Genomic DNA, 20,440 nt, shown 5'->3' with positions numbered 1-20,440 from the left:
AACTTTAGAATCAATTTGTTAATAACTACAAAATAACTTGCTGGGATTTTCATTGAAATTGTATTGAATCTATAGATCTAGTTAGGGAAAATTGATACTTAAACTGCAGAGATGATGCAAAACTGGGATTAAGTTTTGTGTAAGAGCTGCTTTTACTCCCAGTTCACCTTTACCCTGGAAGAGAAGCCTTTAAGGGTCCAGCTTGAAGTAGGGATAATATACAGAAGTCCCTGTGTTTTGCAGGCCCTGGGTTTTGACTTTTCCCTGTGAGGCCAGTAAAAGCTACTTCAGTTTTCCAACTTTTTCTTTGAAATTGGCAGTTGCCTTCGGGACTAAGCCTTGAGCGTTGAGATCTTGCTTTTTCTTAAATTTGGGGGCCCTGTAAATGTTCATTATCTTGTTAGCTTTTGAATTGTTAAAAACTATTTCATCCCGCTTTTAAAGTTATTTTCAAGAAGGGGATTAGTTCTAATTATCTACGGTATCATTACTGAAAATGAGTTTTCACAGTGACCTGCCACCCTTATAGAATTTTAGTGGTTGATATATTTAGACTTAACATTTTGTGTAAATTATTGGAGAAACGGGATAATTCTTCTAAGTTTGCAATGTCCATTGAGACCTTTTAGACAATAATGGATTATGTTACTTGAGATAAGCTTAGGGTAAATCTTGGAAAGTCTACCTATGGTGAAGAAATGTTGCAATTGAGATTTTGTGTGGTCTAGTTAGTGTAAAATGTACCTTGGTTTTAAGCACTGAGCATTTTGGCAAAGAACCTACTAGTGATTTTGGGTTTGTGGTATAGATTGCTAGTCATCTGTGCCAGTTTTCACTCATTCTCCCTCTCTTAATGACAGAGTTTTCAGTTTTTAGCAGGGCATTTGACTACACAATATAAAAACTAGATTTTCCAGCTTCTTTTGTAGCTAAGAGTGATCTTGCGGGTAATTTCTGTTTAAATAGCTCAGACTCCTCCCTCCAGTGTCAGACTTACACAGTGAATTGTTTGATGGCTATCTCTGTTTGAATTTGTACTAGACATGTTAAGCTTAACATATCAAAAGTAGAATTTATTTTCTGCATATTTGCCCCTTTCTGCTACAACATCTCCACTTACCAGTCACTGGTGCTAGAACCCTTAATTCCTCCAATCCTCATTGTCCCAAAACTCACATAAATTTATACATTCAAGTGGACTTCAAATCAAGCTCATTTTTATTCTTAAATATCCCCCTTTCTCCTGTCTATACAAGCACTGACTCTAGTTTTGCACTTGTCATGCCTTGCCTGGATTGCTAAAATAAGTCATGCAGCTGCTGCTTTGTTTAGAGTCTTGTAACTCTGATTTTTTCTTTTCCATCCACAGAATTATCCATCTGAAAGAAGTTTTCAACCATGTTACTCCTATGCCTGCAGAGTTAATTTTAGTCCTTAGCCTTCAACTCTCCATAATCTGGTCCTGTTTGACTTTTTCAGTCTCATTTGTCATTCCTAGCCCTACATTTGCTGCCCTGATAGCTCCAAATGTCTTTTATCTTTTCATGTATTTGTAGTTCCTCACTTCTATGTCCTTTCTTGCTCATGCCTAATCCAGGATTAACTTTTTCCTTTAAAACAAGTTATTTTGATGTATTTTTTATTTTAATCAACTTTACATGTTTCTAAACATGGAAATAGACCCTGCTTTTGAATACAACATAGCCTGAGATGAGTTATTAATGTCCGAAGTTGCAAATTTTGTTTTTATTAAGGCATTCTATTTGAAGTTTTTTTGAAATATCTTTCAAGCTTTGAATGAATGTGTTTTATTTGGCTAGAAAAAAAGATTTTAATATGTGAGATGTGAGTCATAAAAGTAAGTCATTTCAAAATAGTGCTTATCCAGACCAGTCTTGTATTTCCCACATAAGGAAATTGTGGCCAGGAGAAAGTGGTTCTGTTCAGTCATGATTAGTTAGAAGCAGAATCAAGGTCTGCTGTGTCCTCTATCCAAATACAAGTATCTGCTTTAAAAAAATCTTCCAAGTGTGTTGAGGTTTTCAAGTCTTCTTGCCTCCAAGTTACATCTAAGATTACCAGGCAGTGTTACAAGGACCTATACTTTTTGTGTGAATAGCAACTTGGATAATGAACTGAGAAGCATGCACTCTAATTTATGCTTTTAACATCCCTGAATTCATAATGAATGGTTTATTGACTAAATAGTGGCCTGATATACCTGTCTTCTTGGCAGTTTGTTCCAGGAGGAAATATTTTTTGACCCATTGATGATGATTTTAAGTATGTTAAGTGAAGCAGGTATGATAGATAAAACACTTACAGATGTATGTCTTTGTTTTTAGCTTCAAGCAATGCACGATTCTGTCCAATAATGTAGATCATCTGTTACTGAATTTAACACTGTCTGATATCATGGTCTCCCTGGCAAATGCCTCAACTTTGCAGAAAGACTCCAACTGGATAGAAGTGATAAGAAAGTTTGTGACGGAGACCCTCGAAGATGGCTCTAGGCTAAATAGTAAGCAGCTGAACAGATTGCTTGGGGTTTCTTGGAGGTTAATGCAGATACAACCAAACAGAGGTAGGTGCTGCTACTTTGTCCTTGTTTAAGAGAGCTGCTCCTATGCATGCTGTGTAGGGTCTAACTTTGAACTGATGACTTTCAGACATTTCATGTAGTCAAGTTATTTACATTTAAGTCTTAAAAGGTAGCTTGCATAATTATAAAGGAATATCTCCTTGAACGCTGAAATCTTTCATGGCTCAGAGCATCCCCTTCTTAGTGGGTAGGTCCATTCTGAAGTGAATTACTAGGATTTCTCCTAGACTTGTACTAAAGTTGTAGTAGAAGAAGGTAGGTGTTATTAAGACAAAATGACATTGAGTGTAGTGATGAAGAAATAACCTCTTCTAATCTAATTTGACTAGAAATTGATGAATCCTCCTTATATCTTTACTTTTCTTCTAGCTTGAAGTTGTGTCACGTTGTTAGTTTTTAGTGTGACTTGCTGATTCTTTTCATTCAAAAACAGAGCTTTCCTGTTTGATTCCCATCTTACCTACCTTTCTCGTTTTCTGGTTTTTGTCATCCCTACCTAGGTTTGTTATCTTTTAGGAAAATGTATACTGTAATCTTTGGTTGGTTTGTATTAGTCAGGCCATTGCTGTAGGATTTTGATGATAGTTATCAGTTTGTGGCTAAGATCTGCTTAGTCATAGGAACAAAATACAGTATTTATGTGTGTTTTAGGAAAATTTGGGGACTGGTGAAGAAACATTTTGACTCATGTAGTTTTTTCTCTGTTTTTAGAGGCTACAGAGTCTCTCATTAAGGCAGTTTATACATTGTATCAGCAGAGAGGCCTTCTCCTTCCAGTTCGGACTTTGTTACTGAAATTTTTCAGCAAAATCTATCAAAAAGAAGAACTGAGATCGTACAGAGTCAGGTAAAGTTTCATTTGTTATTTTCCCTTGCTTTTTCTTGCTGAGTTATTTTGTAGTCCAAATAAGGCAATAGGGTGATTAAATCTTTAGAGAAATTAACTATTTTTATCTTTTCTTAAACTATTCCATTTAAGAAAAGATAAAAAATTTTATAAAGAAGCAGATATAATAGTGCCAGTAATCTTTATACACATAAATGAGCAGGTAAGTCTCTTTAAGCATGTATTTCCACTTGTCCAATGACATTTAAAGGACAATTAGAACAACCTGTAGCAGCCTCAGCCTTTTCTTTCGCTTCCCATAAGAATTATGGAGGTTGAGCCACTAGCTCTTAGTGACATATTGGGACATACAGTGTAAGTATGAGGACAATAGAAAGAGATGGTATGAAATAGGAGAAGGGGGTTAAGAGGTACAAACCTCCAGTTATAAATAAGCCATTGAGTATTATATATAACATAAGGAATATGGTCAGTAATACTGTAATAACTTTGTATGTGAACAGATGGTTACTAGACTTACAGCATGATGATCATTTCATAATACATGCAAATATCAAATCATTAGGATATACCTAAAATTAACATAATACTATATGTCAACTATATTTTAATTTTTTTTAAATGAGGGCAATAGAAAAATAGAAAATATGAAGGTTTCTGTCTTATTTTGGTGCTATCAGGTGAGATAGACAATAAAGAAGTAGAACTGAGGAGTCAGTTATTTGATATGGTGAGTTTCAGGTTTATGGATAGTCAGGAAGAGATGTTCGGGTGGAAGACAGACTTGGGATACCTCAGCATATGTAGGTAGCTGGAACATATTCAAGTCTTTACACTAAATCAGATGCTTTTCATAGTTTCTCAATAATTCTCATACTTTGAGGTAGGTATTGTTTTCTCTTACAGAGGAAACAGGCTTAGGTTAAGTAAGTTGGTGAGTGTCATGCAGCTAAAGGGCAGCAGAATTGAGACTTAAGTTCAGGTCTGTCTGACTACAAAGGTCATGCTTAAATCACTAAAGTCTTCAGGGACAGCAAAAGTGATTAAGTGAGTAAGGAGACATTAGAGCATTAGCAAGTATAGGAAAGAACATAAATGACAGGTTTGAAGCCATTTAATGTGGGAGCACCCTACACTGAATGCATCAGTGACTTAATATAATAATTAACACTGATTAGGACAAATAGTTCACAAAGAGTTAAGTCGTGTCTGTGTCTTTTAAGATAAAAAGTACAATTTAAAGATAGTACCCCAGATTACATGAACAAAATTTAGTGGGTAAAACCTTAGAAAATACTATGGCTGAATAAATGATGCTGCCATCTTATAGCCTCTCATATTTAAATGAAGAAATATGGTGTTATTAGTAGATGATCTGTCACTTCGTGGTGTGTTGAAGTTAAAAATACTCTTTGTTTACATTTATTTCCCTTGTCTTTGAAAATTATACTTTATTTTGTTCTTCCTTGGCCTTTCTTAGGTGTCGTAGTAAAGTGTTATCCCGATGGTTGGCTGGTTTACCGTTGCAGCTTGCTCATCTTGGCTCCCGAAACCCTGAGCTCTCAACACAGCTTATTGATATCATCCATACTGCTGCAGCACGAGCAAATAAAGAATTACTAAAAAGTTTACAAGTTACTGCTCTCCGAATCTATGGTAAGAGTTCTGTTTAACCATGTAAGTAATAATTGGTCTACCCTGATTTAGGAAAGAAGTTTTAAAGGGGGGCTCTTTAGGCTTGCTTTTCCTTTAAATTATTGTAAATTAATTATAGCATGGTAAAATTAACAAAACATCAAACAGTAAATTTGTTTTCAATAGTAAGTTATTTATTAGGATAGTTTTAGAAGGTTAATGGTTGAGGTGCTTCTTGCATTCTTAAATTGTCTTAAACCACATTATTCATAAATTCAGAACTGATCAGGTATTTTTACAAAATTCTTTTGAAGCTTTGGTGGCAAATTTTATGTGTTTAATCATCATGGATATCTTGTATGACTTCTCTGCATTAATAATTCTTTATTCATCTCTGGAACTGTTTCATTTTTTAAGCAAAAATACCAATACAAGCATACTGGTATATATACATATATACAAATCCACATTATTGGGATATGATACATGTATCATAAAATTTGCTGTTTTACAATGTACAATTCATTGTATTTTAATGTATTTCCAAGATTGTGCATTTGTCACCACTATCTAATTCCAGAATATTTTTATCCCATCAGAAAGATACTGTACCATTAGTATTCTTCCCCGTGTCCTCCTTCCCCAGCTCCTGGCAACCACTAATCTACGTTTCTGTCTCTATATATTTGCCTGTTCTGGACATTAGTTATAGATGGAATTAAATAATACGGGTCTTTGGAGTCTGGCTTCTTTCACTTAGCATACTGTTTTTAGGATTCATCCATGTTGTAGTATATATCAGTACTTCATTTCTTTTTAGTGCTGACTAGTATTCCATTGTGTGGGTATACCTCTTACATTTATCTATTCATTAGGTGATGGACGTTTAGTTTGTTTTTGCCTCTTGTGCGTAATATTTTTAAATCTGTGTTTTTTAGTATTGCTTATAAGTAGAGGTGTATGTATTTACATAAATAGGTCTTTGGGTTTTGATGTTATAATTGTCACTGTTTAGCACAAGTGCTTATTTTTCACTGTTTTGCTTTGTCTTATCCCTTTAGCCCAATTATCGTTCTTACTTAAGATAACACATTTGGTTGTACGAAATTATTAATGTTAAGTGTATCTTAAAATGATTATATTCAGTGTTTTACTTTAGATAATACTTTAAGCCATACATATATGCTTTATGATAAAACTTTTTCCCTTGTAATTGATACATTGGAATTCAACAAAACAGTGAAAATAATTACTTAATCTGCTTTAGTATTTTAACTCTGGTTTGTGTATCTTTTATAGTTGGATTTACTGTGTCTTCCTATCCCACTAGATCCACAAGAAGGCACTGTGGTGGTTCTCCCAGCAGAGTCTCAGCAGCTTTTGGTCCAGCTTGTATATTTTCTACCCAGTCTGCCTGCTGATTTGCTTTCTCGGTTAAGTCGTTGCTGTATTATGGGAAGACTCAGTTCAAGTTTGGCTACCATGCTTATCGGGATACTGCACATGAGGTAGCATGCTCAAGTGAGCTGTATTTTAAGTGTATAATCTTTTCCTCTTGCCCCCTGCCCTATGAACTACCGAAGACTTTTAAAGTTACATACTGCTCCTGCCTTCATTTCCCCTTAATACAGCAATTAAAACGGTTGATATTATTGCTAGAGAGTTAGTTCACTAGAGTAAGACTGTTTCAGGTTATTTGTTTAATGATTTGTATAGGTAGATTGGAATAGGGGTTAAAATTGCCAAAAAGCATGTAGTAAGGGTTCAGTGGCAGGTGAGAGTATTACGCTTAAAACCTGTGGTGTTGGAAAATTGCAACATAGAACCTTCCTTTCTGGAAAGGAGCTCAGATTTAATGTAGCTGGTGAAATAAGTAAGTTTGTGGACTCAGACAAGGAATCTCTTGAAATACCTTTGCGTGTGTGTGTGTGTGTGTGTGTGTGTGGCAAAATATATGTAACACAGGGCCATCTTGGCTGATGGCTCCCTATTTGAGTGCCTTTTCCTTGCTTGAGTGCTTTTCTTTCCTTTTCCCAGCTCAAGCACTTTCCTTCATTTTCCTCTTTTGAGAAATAAAAGTAGTTTTTGCTCTGTCAAAAAAAAAAAAATGTTCAGTGACGTTAAGTACATTCACATTGTGCAACTAGCACCACTGTTCATTTCCAGAGCTTTTCATCATCCCAAACTGAAACTGTACTGATTGTTTCCCCCTCCCCCAGGCGCTGGTTACCACTATTTTATTTTCATGATTTTGATTATTCTACATAACGTATAAGTGGATTCATACAATATTTGGCCTTTTGTGTCTTGCTTATTTCACTCAGCATAACTCTTCAAGGTTCATTCATATTGTAGCATGGACCAGAATTTCCTTTTTTAAGGCTGAATAGTCAATATTCGATTCTATGTATATACCACATTTAGTTTATTCATCTGTTGATGGACACTTGGTCGTTTCCACCTTTTGGCTATCGTGAATAATGGCTACTGTGAACAAATACCTGTTTGAGTCCTTTTAATTCTTTCAGCTGTACACCCAGAAGTGAAATTGCTAATCATGTGGTAATTCTGTGTTTAATTTTTCGAGGAACTGCCATACTGTCAAAGTGACTGTACCATTTTACTCTGAAAGGTTTTATAACTAGTAGTATTTCATACTGCAAGTATTCAGAGTATCCTTAAAAACCTCATGTTTGTATCTGGCGTAGTACTTCAATATTCAACAGTATTTATTACAGGTTGCGGCTCAGGGACAGGATCTGATACGGTTTTAGGCAGAAATTGAAATACAGACTGTAGCTGAAAAGTTTAAAGATTAGCTTCCTTTTGGCTTCTTGTACAGATTCCCTGTCCCACACAAAGTTAAATAGGAGTAGCTCACTTTATTAGATGTTCTTTAGCTTTGTTTGCCAGTCAGTCTCTTCATATCAATGTAGGATGTACATTTGAATGTTGTCACCCACAGTGTACTTCATAACTCATGATAACCTTTCCTTATAGTAGAAGTGAGCTGTTTGCAATGTGTTGTTTACATGTGAAAATTCAAGGTTTATGTCTGTTCATGTGCATTAGAGAGAGACTTGGTCTTATTTTTAAGTCCTTTAAACATTTATTAGTTTCCCATGTTTTTCTCTTAGGAATTAAAAACAACAGCAATAAAACCCTGCTCTTTGTCTAGTGCAGGTAATTACTTAATGCTCAGCTTAAAAAAAAAAATTAAATGTTATTTCTTTTTCTATAACCTAAGTGGTTTCATATTTTTTAACTTCCAGTAGAGGGCACTCTGTTCCTTTGACATAACTACAGTGGCGGATCTATGTTAACATTCAGTTAAAATCAGCTTTTGAACATTTCTTGAAATTGATTCTCTTTGGAAGCTTATCATTAATATCTTTATCAACATCAATTTGATTCCCTTATGCTTAATAACTTGTCAAAGTTTTTTCAAAAGTCTATTTTGCTTTTTTCAGTTTTTTCAAAAGTCTGTTTTGCTTTTTTCTTCTTGTGGATTTGTGGTGAGTATTGAGAAAACATTAATTTACAAATAATGATAGTAGGGGTTTAGAACATTAAGAGCAGATTGTCATTGTAGTTAAAAGTCCACAAGTTAAATTTTGCTTTTTAGTATTTGCAGAGTCTATTAGTAGACTTATCTTTCTGTAGGTGTATTGTTCCCATTCAAACTAATCTCTTAAAAAATAGTACATGTTGTGGCCATGGGATCTCCAACTGCAAGAGCAACTTGGAGAGACTTTGACAGCACAGGTTAGCATCATACCTGCAGCTACCACTCGCCTTTTCTAAAATATTAAAAGCAAACAAACTACAAGATTGAGACCTTTCAGCTTTCTCAGGCCAGTGGCATTATTATTGTATCACTTTTCCTAGATTTAGAATTTAAGAATAATGTTTGGTTCCTTGGACATACCCTGAGTTATTTCGTATCTTTGTTTTTCTTTTCAAAATATCCCTTCTTTCCTTGACCATGACTATAAACTAGCCAACTTTTTCATTATCTCCCTCCTGTACTATTACAGTAATCTTGCTTCTCAGTCCCATTGATTTTATGCAGTGTTGCCAGATTAATTTTCCCGAAATATTCCTTTAATCATTTCTGATTTTTGTCTGTTACATTAATTGGACTGTGAGATATAGTTCACTTGAGGTTTTGTAGTTCTGACACTCTGTTGTCTCTAACAGAGTGTATCTAAGAACAGGAAACCATCAAAGAATATGAGTTTGTTCCATGTGTGAAAAACTCATCAACTAAAACCTGTTGGTGTTCATTTTAATCTTTTTAAACGTGTACTTAGAATTGCTGTTCCTCCTTTTTTTTTTTTTTACCATGCATTTAGAGCTTTTTAGAGTTAGATCCCCCCTCCCCCCCAATCTGTGTTGTTCTTTTGGCCTTTACTCATTCCTTACCCTCTCTGCCCCAAGTTTATGTACAGCTGGGTTAGGGAATATAATTTCCATAAACGTGGAAAGGGAATCTACACTGTCAGATAAAAATCTCAGAGAAGGGAGAAACTCCTGGACTGAGAAATTTGGCTTAATTTTTAAGTTGGGTGGATATATGGGTTGGTGTGCCAGCAGCAATTCTGTCCCAGTGTAATTAGTAATAGCATCCCCTTTTACTCTCAGAACTGTTCTGGCTTGGGCAGTATATTATAGTTTTAAGGACAGTGTGATAAACTGATTTTCTTTTGTCCAAATTAGACTCTTAAATGGATTTGCTACCCTTTTTAGCCACTGGATGGCACAGTTTCCACTGGGTTCTAGAGGATATTTGCTTTCTAACCACCGTTTTGTATGCTGTTCCACTGAGTATCTCTGGCTTTTTATAACCTTTTAGCTTGTGATATTCCCTCTATATCCGTTTTCTTATTGTGGAAATGATACTCAGAAGAGTGTTTCCATTTTTAACTTCCTAACTTATAAGAATATTAATAAATACAATTATTCCAATGGTAAAAAATTTTAAGTGCTTCTAGTTGTATTAGAAACTCCTAATTTTGTCTGACATGTATTCAGATTTCTGTGATAAAAATTTGTAATCTCAGCTTGTTGAGTCTGATCATTCTCACCCTTTTTTTTTTCTTCTTTTCTTTTGCTATATCCATGGTTGACGTTTGCTCTCTTCCTTCTTGAAGGAACTGTTGAAGAGAGTTTTTAAAGGAGTCACTGGAAACTAATCTCATAGAGGAATCAGATAAACCTCATTTAATGAGAAGCTGTTTCACATTTAGCTATTCCCTTGAGTCCTCTACCAGTTCTTCAGCTACCAGTTCTTCAGTATTTTGAAGCAAATCTAGTTATAGCCTTGCAAGGTATAGGAACACATAGTTATCTTAGAGCAGTGTTAAGTTGAAATATTCTTTGCCTAATTAAGATACTTTTGCTTAGGCAGGAAGCTGGAGCTTGTTTAAACTTAACTCATTTATGTAAGCAAGGTAAGACTTTATAAAAATCAAGTAGTAAATACATAGCACTTGAACCTACTACTGAAAAGTTAAAACTTATCTTGACTCTTTATAGAGTCTGATTTTCAAGTGGTGTGGAAATTTTTTAAGTTGTACCGTATATGTAGACCAGTTACGCTTTTCATTGAAATTTTACATGAATATCAATATGTTAGAAGTTAAATTTTCCATAATGTGATACTTGAATCCTTATATGTGAAGTTAACATATACTATGTGTTTTGTTTAAGCTATTAAACCAGACTTGTTTTCAATAAAGAAAAATGGTTATATACTGTGCTTTATTCTTGAGTCTTCAAGTTGGGCACGTCTAGTAATAGTTTTCCTATTTATTATAGATCATCATTTTCTGGATGGAAGTATTCAGTTAAAGACTGGTTGATAAGTGATGTGGACTATTTCAGCTTCTTATTTTCAACACTTACAGGTAACCACATTTACCTGCCAAGTTAAGGAAGAGAAAAACCTAGTATGAAGATTCTCCTAAGATTTACTGTCTTACCTGTTTGGCTCTAAGTTTTGAAGATGATAAATAATCTATCCTGGAATCATTTTTATTGACTAATAAGTGGAAATTTTTGAAGAAATATTTGTACCCTACATTGTCAAGCTTTTGAGGCAGGGAGATGCATGATTCATCTTTAAGTCATAGTACAAGTACCAAAAACTTGATGATTATTTGAATGTCATGTAATTTATTACATTTCCATTTTCTTCTTAGTCTTATTTCTCAACTTTTTTTTTTTTAAGGGAATAGATTTAATTATTTTATCTATTTATTTTTTTAGTGGAGGTACTGGAGATTGAACTCAACCTTGGGCGTTCTACCAATGAGCTATACCCACCTCCCTCAACTTTATTTTTATCTTTGTTTACGGTGAATTGAACATACTTGACTTTTTTTCAAATAGCCAGAGAGAAAACCCCACTGCATACTTTAAAAAGTTGATGAACAAACTATCCATTTAAAACTTGTTTAAAATGATAGGAAGAGCATTAGATTTCAGTTGGCCATTTTTTACATTACATTTGACCTCAAAGCAAAATTAATGAGTCTAGAAACACTACTTTAGATGTATAAATGTTATTATTATTGTTTTAAATGATTGTACTATCTCAACATTTTTGTTTTACACTTGTATGATGAAGATGAAATTCTTTGAAATTTTCTGAAGACTTGAAATTAGGAAACTTAGTTAATATTAGTTAGGTCAGAATCCGAAAAGAATTTAACAGGTTCTGATAATGAGCTGAATCTAGCAAGATAACTATTATACAAAAAATAAAAGTAGACTGTGTTTATATGATAGTTTTGGATGTACACATTTGAGATGGAGGTGGGTCTTCATGTTTTAATCGTAGTACCTATTAAAAGGTTTCAGTGGTTTTAGGAGACTCATTAGGAATCAGTACTGCGGTGTGGCTTCCAAACTAGATGACTCTAGGTCGTATTCATGGAAATGTAGTGATCTGAAAACATCAAAGCAGACAGCTAGGGCCAGACCACATTGCTGGTATCCTGATCATTCCAAGATCTCTTTCAGTCGTTGGCAGGCTGTCTATGTAGGTCAGGCCAAGTAAAATAGAGGTGGTAAGAGAATCAGAAATTTTATTATATAAGGTGTAGTTGAAGGAACTGCACATGCATTGTCCAAAAAAAGGATTTAGGGATAGAATAGTTCTAAAACATTTGAAGGGGCATTATGTAAGAGAACACAGAGTTTGATACATGTATGAAGGAGTTTATTATTTTACTTGTTCGTTTACTTTTTTAAACCAACAATTAATTAGAATGATTATGCCTTTTAATTTATTTAAGTAAAAGTGGTAAAGCCCCCAACATAAGGGATAAAACCTGTTTCTTGCTGTATTATATACTGAGTCAGGTTACATCCATTGTGTACATAATTATATAAATTTTGCTGCCTCCATTGCTAGCATTTCGTTTTTAAAAATACTACATGAAATGCAGAAATTCAGAAAAAACAAGGTAGCTTGAAGAAGAATTTAACTTGAAGATATATGTTAGCTCTATTTAAAAAAAATTGTAAGTATGCCACTTGCTTTGTGATTTATTTTTTTAAATTGGCTTTCTTTGTACCCAAATTAGGATTTTCAAAAGAGGAGTTGACTTGGCTTCAGAGCCTTCGAGGAGTTCCTCATGTCATCCAGACACAGCTTTCCCCTGTGCTGCTTTACCTTACTGACTTGGATCAATTTTTACACCATTGGGACATAACAGAGGTAATTGTGCATTTAAAAAGAAACTCGTGACTCTTAGAATTTAGTTCATCAACCACCAGTACTTACTACATATTAGGATTGCCATGTATAAGATATTTTTAGAGACGTAGAGTAGTATCGTATAAGATACAATCCCTGTTCTAAAAGTGCTTATGATCCATGGATAGGAGATGTTTGTTTCTGAAAGAGGAATGGTTTTCATTAAAAGTTATGCCACTAGAATAGAATAAATTAGCAATCTGAATGATAGAGACAAATTTATTCTCTTTTATCTAGCATAGGATAGATAGGATAAATCTATTATGGAAAAGAGGAAAGGAAAGAAAAGGAAGAATTTTGACTTGGAAATTGAAGGATGAGTATGAGTTAAGTAGGATTTGGAATCCTTGAAAGTGGCCTTTTCCTGAACAGAAAAGATTATTCGGGAGTTCCTTTGGTTTTAAGAATTAGTATGTAGTGTATTAAAGTTGAATTTACAACCCTAATTTTTTCTTAAGTTTTAAAGTTCAGCTTACACATGTTATTTTTTAGATAGTAAATTTAAGCAATCATTTTAAAGAGGGACTTGGATTATATTTTATTCCTTTTATAAACATTAAAAATTTTAAACTGTTTAAATAACTTTTAATATATTCAGTATTTGTTAAGTAGTTCAGTTTTCTGTCAGACCGTCACAAATGTTATAGTAAATCTTAAATATTTAATAAATTTAACTTATAAATATGATTAATCTTAATATGTTAAGTTTCAGCACTGTTTATAGTGAAATTCAAGTTAAAATCACAAGTCTAAATTAATTACTGACATGTTTTAAATTGGAATTATAGGGCTGATCTTTTATCCTAATAGTCAAAATTGTCTTATATGTTACAGATAAGTAAACTAAATATGTAAAAACATCATAAATGTTAATAACAAGGCTTAGAGTCTCTAAAATATTTATACAATTAATTTATTTCTTCAGTTTCTTTCCTTGCTTTGAAAGGTGCTTGCCCAGTAAGAATGGATTGTCATCCCAAATAACCAGATTTTTTTTTTCCCCAAATAATTTTGGTTTGAATTTTTCTTGCAAATTCTGAATTTATTTTCTCTGCTGGCTAGTTTTGTTTATGATTCAGAAGGCTTCTGGCTAGGACACTGACTATATATTCTTTTCTTGCAATTCCTAATTGCTAGGACATAAGGCTTTTTTTTTTTTTTAACCCTTTTTGTCAGTGTTCTCAGCAGGACAGTCTCTAGAGCCTATTTTCTTGCCATACCAGTTGATGTTAATCAGCTGATCCGTTTGCTTCTTTGTTTCTCTTCCTGGATCCTCTTCATGTTCTTCCTATCCCTGAGGGCTGTACCTTCGTAGATATTTAACACATCTCTCTCATGGTTATGTTTGATCACAACACTCAGGTCATGCCAATGACATTTTCTTCTCTTTATTACCCTGGTCCTGGTACCGTGTTCACATGTAGCTTCTCAAAATATATTGGATTTTAAAAAGTGAAAAATAATGAATTGGATAACTAACCAAATTATTTAATATCTGAAATTTTATCTTACTCCATTCTAAATGAAGAGAGCTAAGAAAGGTAGAATGAGATTAAAGCCTTGAATACTAGATTTGGGAGTTTGGGTTTGCCAAAAGTAGTGAAGTAGTTGTTTTGTAGGACAGACTGTTTCTAATGTATTTAAACTACCATGATGTATTGGAAAAAACATTGTGTGAGGATTAGTGGGCCCCAGATTCAAGGCATAGGTTTGTCAGTGTCTAGTTTGGTAACTTGGACAGCTCCAATAACCTTTCTCTAATTTTTCATAAGCATGTCATCTGTGTAAAGCCAAGGCACAATTGTCATGAAAATGTGATCAGCTATATTTCTGAGTGAACATTTTGCAAGAACATTTATTATACTTCAAGGTTGCTGTCTTTGAAATGTTAAGACTTAGATTGTTAAAATCTGAAAGTTTCACTTTTAATTTTTGAAGTTCTTAAGTGAAGATTCCAATTTTATTTTGGATAAAATTTGCTATATTTAAGTTGGCCTTTTCATTTGAAATTATTTGAAATATACATAGTTTTTGACATCCTTAGTGTAAAAATTTATCTTTTAATTATTTTATTTGAAAAAGTTACTAGAGTGGGATTGCTTAGTTATTTTGTTGTAGTTTTATCTACCTAGGCTGAGGTGATTTTTTTTTAATCAGAACTTTTTTTTTGAGTATGTATTATTCACAAAGTACAATTTTAGAAGAACAGAAGGATAATAGTAAAAAGTATTCTTCCATTCCCTATCTCCCAGCCCCCATTTTTCCCTTCTTAGTTTCTAAATGTATTCTTTTAGATAACTTCTGTGTCTTCACAAGTGATTACTTGTATGTATGTGTTTGTTTTTCCCCTTTTACAGAAATAAAATACTCTATAAACTGATTTGGACCTTGCAGTTTTCACGTAGTATCTTTGTGATCATTTCTTCTGAGCGCGGAAGGAAGAATTATATGACCTTGCTATTAATTATGTAAACAGTAGTTAACAGGGAAAGATCATAAAGGGAAAAGGAATCTCTGGACAGCAGTACCATTCTCAAATGGAGATTTCTATTCCAGAGCCAATGAAAGATTTTAAGGTTAATGTTGTCATTTATAAAATTTTGTATGGGAGTAAAAGCATATTTTTTAACTTGGTTAAGTTCTGAAGAGTAATAATAAAACATTAATCCAGTTAAAAAAATAAAACAATTTTTTTGAAAGCATTATGTACCTTTCCCCTGCCCCTTTAGAGTAACACTATCTTAAGTTTTATCATATTCTTGCTCCTTTATAGTTTTGCCATGTTAGCAAATAACTTCAACCTCCTACTTAGTTTTACATGTTATTGAACTTCTTAAAAGTGAAATTGTATTTTTCAGTAATTTGCTTTTTATTCACTTAGTGTACTGAGATATCTGTTAATGTATAAGCAGTAGTTCATTCTTTGTTGCTGTGTAGCATTACATTGTAATTAGATATCATAATTGGTAGCTTCAGTATTTTTAGCATTCCATTTTGTCCCCACTTTTGGCATGTTGGCTATGCCTCTTTGTTTTGTTTTTAAGTGTGTGTTCTTTAAGTTAATGTAGCCTGCCTTCTATGCTGTACCACTTCATGCCATAATACAGTGTGTAATGACATGTGAGGTCATTCTTATTTTTGTTTTTCTGTATGTAATGTGTATTTTCCCCTCTACATGCCTATTTTCCCCTACAAACTAAAGATTATTCCTTTTATCACATTTTCCAGCAGTTTGATTATTTTAATACCTTCATATTATTTTGTTCATGTTTTTCTTAATTTGGTGTTTGCTGATGTTTGTTAGGTTTATAGTTTATTGTGTTGGGGAAAATGTCAGCCATTATATTTGACCACTTGATATGGTTCTGCAAGCATTTGAGACTTTTTTTTTTTTACCTTTTATGGTCTATTTCAGAAAGTATGCTGTCTTCAAGTTCACTGATTTTTTTCTGCAGTATCTAATCTACTCTTAAATCTAACCACTGATTTTTTTTAAGACTTTTTAAAGAGAAGTTTTAGTTTCATAAAAAAAATTGAAGGGAAGGAACAGATATTTCTTATATACTCCCTCCCCCCGACACATGGCATAGCCTTCTCCATTTGTTAAAATAATGGATCTGTGTTGATATAATCACCCAAGTCCATAGTTTATGGTTCACTCTTGGTGAACCCCATTCTGTGGGTTTGGACAAATGTATGATGACATGTATCTATCACTATGGACTCATAGAGAGTATTTTCATTGCCCTAAAAGCCTGTTCATCTCCCTCCCCTGCCCCAACCCTTTGGCAACCACTGATCTAATTGCTATCTCCATAGTATTGGTTTTTGCAGAATGTCATATATTTGGAACCATGCGGTATATAGCCTTTTCAGATTAGTTTCTTTCATTTAGTGATATTTATGTAAGGTTCCTCCACGTTTGTTTCATGGCTTCATAGCTCATTTCTTCTTAGCACTGAATAATATTCCATTGTCTGAATGTACCGCAGTTTATTTATCCATCTACCTTCTGAAGGATATCTTGGTTACTTTCAAATTTTGGCAGTTTTGAACAGAGCTGCTATAAACATCTGTGTGTAGGTTTCTGTCTGTACATAAGTTTTCAGCTCCTTTGGGTAAATACTAAGGAGAGCAGTTGCTGCATCATATGGTAAGAGTATGTTTAATATTGTAAGGAACAACCAAAATAATGTTCCACAGTGGCTATACCATTTTGCATTTCCACCAGCAATGAGAGTTTCTGTTGCTCCATATCCTTGTCAGCATTTGGTATTGTCAGTGTTCCAGATTTTGGTCATTCTAATAGATGTGTAGTAGTATCTCATTATTATTTTAATTTGCATTTCCCTGATAACATATAACGTGGAACATCTGTCCATATGCTGATTTACCTTGTGTCTTCTTTGGTAAGGTGTCTGTTATGGTCTTTGGCCCATTTTTAAATTAGGCTGTTTTCTTATTGTTGAGTTTTAAGAATTCTTTGAGTATTTTGGATAACAGTTCCTTATCAGATGTGTCTTTTGCAGAGGTTTTCTCCTAGTCTGTGGCTTTTATTTTTGTACTCTTGACATTATCTTTTGTAGAACAGAAGTTTTTTTTTTTAACTTCAGTGACATCCAGTTTATCAGTTATTTTGTTCATGCATTTTAGTTTTGTATCTAAAAACTCATCACCATACTCAGGGTCATCTACATTTTTCCTCCTGTTACCTTCTTAGAATTTTATAGTTTTACATTTTATGTTTAGATCTGTTGTGATCCATTTTGAGTTAATTTTTGTGAAGCGGTGAAGGTCTCTGTCTAGATTCATTTTTTTTTTTCATATGGATGTCCAGTTGTTGCAGCATCATTGTTGAAAAGACAATCTTTGCTCCCTTGTCAAAAGATCAGTTGACTTTGTGGTTCTATTTCTGGGCTCTGTTCTGTTCCATTTATTTATTTGTCTATTCTTTTGCCGATACCACACTGTCTTGATTACTATAGCTTTATAGTAATTTTTGAAATCAGTGTCAGTCCTTTGAATTGTTCTTCTTCAGTATATGTTGGCTAGTCAGTATAGTTGTCTAGGGTCTTTTGCCTCTCTGTATTGACTTTAGAATCCGTATGTGTATATCCACAAAATGACTTGCAGGTATTTTGGTTGGATTTGTATTCAGTCTATAGATCAAGTTGGGAAGAACTGACATCTTGACAATATTGAATCTTCCTATCCATGAACCTGGAATGTCCTCCATTTGTTTAGTTCTTTGATTTTGTTCATCAGTTTTGTAGTTTTCTTCATATAGATCTTAAGTATATTTTATTAGATATTAGATTATTAGATTCATTTTTTGGAGGGTGCTAATGTAAATGTTATTATGTTTTTAATTTCAAATTCCATGTGTTCATTGCTGGTATTTAGGAAAGCAATTGACTTTTAGATATTAATGTTGTATTCTGCAACCTTGCTGTAATTGTTCCAGGATTTTTTTTTTCTATTGATTGTTTCATGTTTTCTACAAAGATGACCATATGATCTGTGAATAAAGACCAACCAATGAATTTTAAGTTTTAGATAATGTGTTTTTTTATCTCAAGAGTTTTTTTGGTTCATCTTCTGTTTCTCTTATATTCATTTTATAATAGTTGTTTAAAGTTCTTGTCTGCTAATTCTATCATATCTGTCATTTATGTTGGTTTTTTTTCCTGTTTATGTGGCACATTTTCATGTTTCTTAACATGTAGTAGATTGTGAGTGGATATTGGACAGTAGAAATTTTATATGGTAGATTTTGCTTCCTTCTTTTAAAGAGTATTTTGCTGTGTTCTGACAGGCAGACAAGTTACTTATCAGCTTTATCCCTTAGTCTTGTCTTTAAGTTTTGTTGCAGTGGTTTATTAGAGTACGTAGCCTTTACTAAGGTGAGGATCAGTAAACTATAGTCTGTAGGCCAGATCTGGGTTGGCCCTGTTTTTGTACCACCCTTAAGCTGAGAGTGGTGTTTACTTTTTTTTTTTTAAATCAGTTGTTAAAACAGAAAAAAAAACTGAAAACCAAGAATATGTGGCAGAATCTGTATGAGTCCTGCAAAGCCTAAAATATTTACTTATTTGGTCCTATTTTACAGAAAAGGTTTGCTAACTCCTGCCCTAGTGCTAATTTAGCCCTACTGTTATGTTCTCTTTCTGAGTATCAGCGGAATGACCGCGGTGTTCTATGAAAACACTCCATTCTGACTGGTTAGAAATCAGACATCTCTGCCCTGTTTGAGCTTTGCACACAGCTCTGCTACTGCTTTGGCCACGTGGAATTTCACTAGTGCAAGTACAGCTTTTTATTCATCAACTTACCTCAGGAGCCTGGAGCTGGCTGTCAGGCAAGAAGATAAGAATTTGACTTTGTTCTTTATTGGAGAACAGGGAATCCTGTCAACCTTTTGACCATCTTTCTGGGCTGAATTGAGAAAATAGGAGACTCAGGGGGCCTCTGAGGGGTCTGATCTCCTCCACATTTCCCAAGTTCTTAAACTACAAAAGCAGAGAGGCTTAAAAGCTAAGCCAATAACCTCTGTGACTCATAGTCCTAAGGAAATAATGATTAGCTCCAGTCCCTGGCCTGAAAGTGGGTTGGGTCTTTAGTGCGCGCACAGGCTCGCATTGCAGATTCTTGACGGCTATACCTTAGTAATAGGGACATATAGGCAGAGACCGTGAATAAAGATTAAATTTCTCCAGAGAATTGCTGAGGACCTCTGAAGACACTGAAAACTATAAAATGTTACTGAGAGATATTAAAGATGACCTAAATACATGCAGGGATATATAATGTTCATGGATAGGGAGACTCCTATATTGTAAAAAATAATAGGTAAATTAATATATAGTATAGATTCTGTAGTATAGATTCAGTGTAATCCAAAGTCAGAGCTGATGTTTTTGTGGAAATTGAAAAGGTGATTCTAAAATTAACATTGAAATGCTGAGGAACAAAAATAGCAGGACCTTGTTGAGTAAAATGGCCGGAGGGCTTATACTACCAGACATCCATTATAAAGCCGTGGTAATTAAGCAGTTGGGATAATAGGAAAAAGCAAGTGGGGCACAAAAGGACTCTGAACACAAACATGCTTCCAATCCTAGGGAACCCTTGGGTGGGCTTTAGAGGCAGCTTGGGTGAAATGAGTTTGTTCCCCCCACCCACCACCTACATAGAGGAATAGTGGGGTAGGAAGGAGCCCCAGAAGAGAAGCAAACCCCTCAAACTTAGAGAAAAATTACAACTGCAGTACAAAGAACTTCTGTTTTCTTAGACTATTTGATGTAATACCCATAGCCCATACTTTAGCATGCAGGCATACCTTGTTTTATTGTGCTTCACTTTATTGTACTTTGAAGATACTGTGGGTTTTGTTTTTTGTTTGTTTTTTTTTTTTACAAATAGAATGTTTGTGGCAACCCTGCTTTGAGGAAGTTTGTCAGCACTCATTTTTCCAATAGCATTTGTACACTTTGTGTCTCTGTGTTACTTCTTGTAATATTTCATACTTTTTCATCGTTACTGTATTTCTTATGGTGATCAGAGATCTTTGATATTACTATTGTAATTGCTG

At 34.0% G+C, this 20,440-nt stretch overlaps 1 protein-coding gene and 1 non-coding gene across 4 annotated transcripts in view; both read left to right on the top strand.

The window, feature by feature from the left end:
* TEX10 (testis expressed 10) overlaps window positions 1-20,440 on the top strand; it is a 43,490-nt gene that overhangs the window by 15,315 nt on the left and 7,735 nt on the right. For 2 of the 3 annotated variants that reach the window (XR_010382765.1, XM_031450106.2), the window contains exons 6-11: window positions 2,346-2,584; window positions 3,314-3,449; window positions 4,930-5,105; window positions 6,415-6,592; window positions 10,905-10,993; window positions 12,677-12,810. Coding sequence is in view for 2 of the 3 variants with exons in the window: in XM_031450106.2 (XP_031305966.1) it covers window positions 2,346-2,584; window positions 3,314-3,449; window positions 4,930-5,105; window positions 6,415-6,592; window positions 10,905-10,993; window positions 12,677-12,810 (952 nt within the window). In the remaining variant the exon portion in view is untranslated. The remainder of the gene's footprint in view (window positions 1-2,345; window positions 2,585-3,313; window positions 3,450-4,929; window positions 5,106-6,414; window positions 6,593-10,904; window positions 10,994-12,676; window positions 12,811-20,440) is intronic. The other variant, XM_031450107.2, reaches the window with a different exon arrangement.
* LOC116152836 (small nucleolar RNA SNORA44) lies at window positions 8,786-8,892 on the top strand. The gene has a single exon (XR_004136540.1). It is a non-coding gene; the product is annotated as a small nucleolar RNA SNORA44 (small nucleolar RNA).

Source organism: Camelus dromedarius, chromosome 10 (assembly GCF_036321535.1).
Source record: "Camelus dromedarius isolate mCamDro1 chromosome 10, mCamDro1.pat, whole genome shotgun sequence".
NCBI classification, from domain to species: domain Eukaryota; kingdom Metazoa; phylum Chordata; class Mammalia; order Artiodactyla; family Camelidae; genus Camelus; species Camelus dromedarius.
This window is presented reverse-complemented; position numbering and strand designations above follow the sequence as displayed.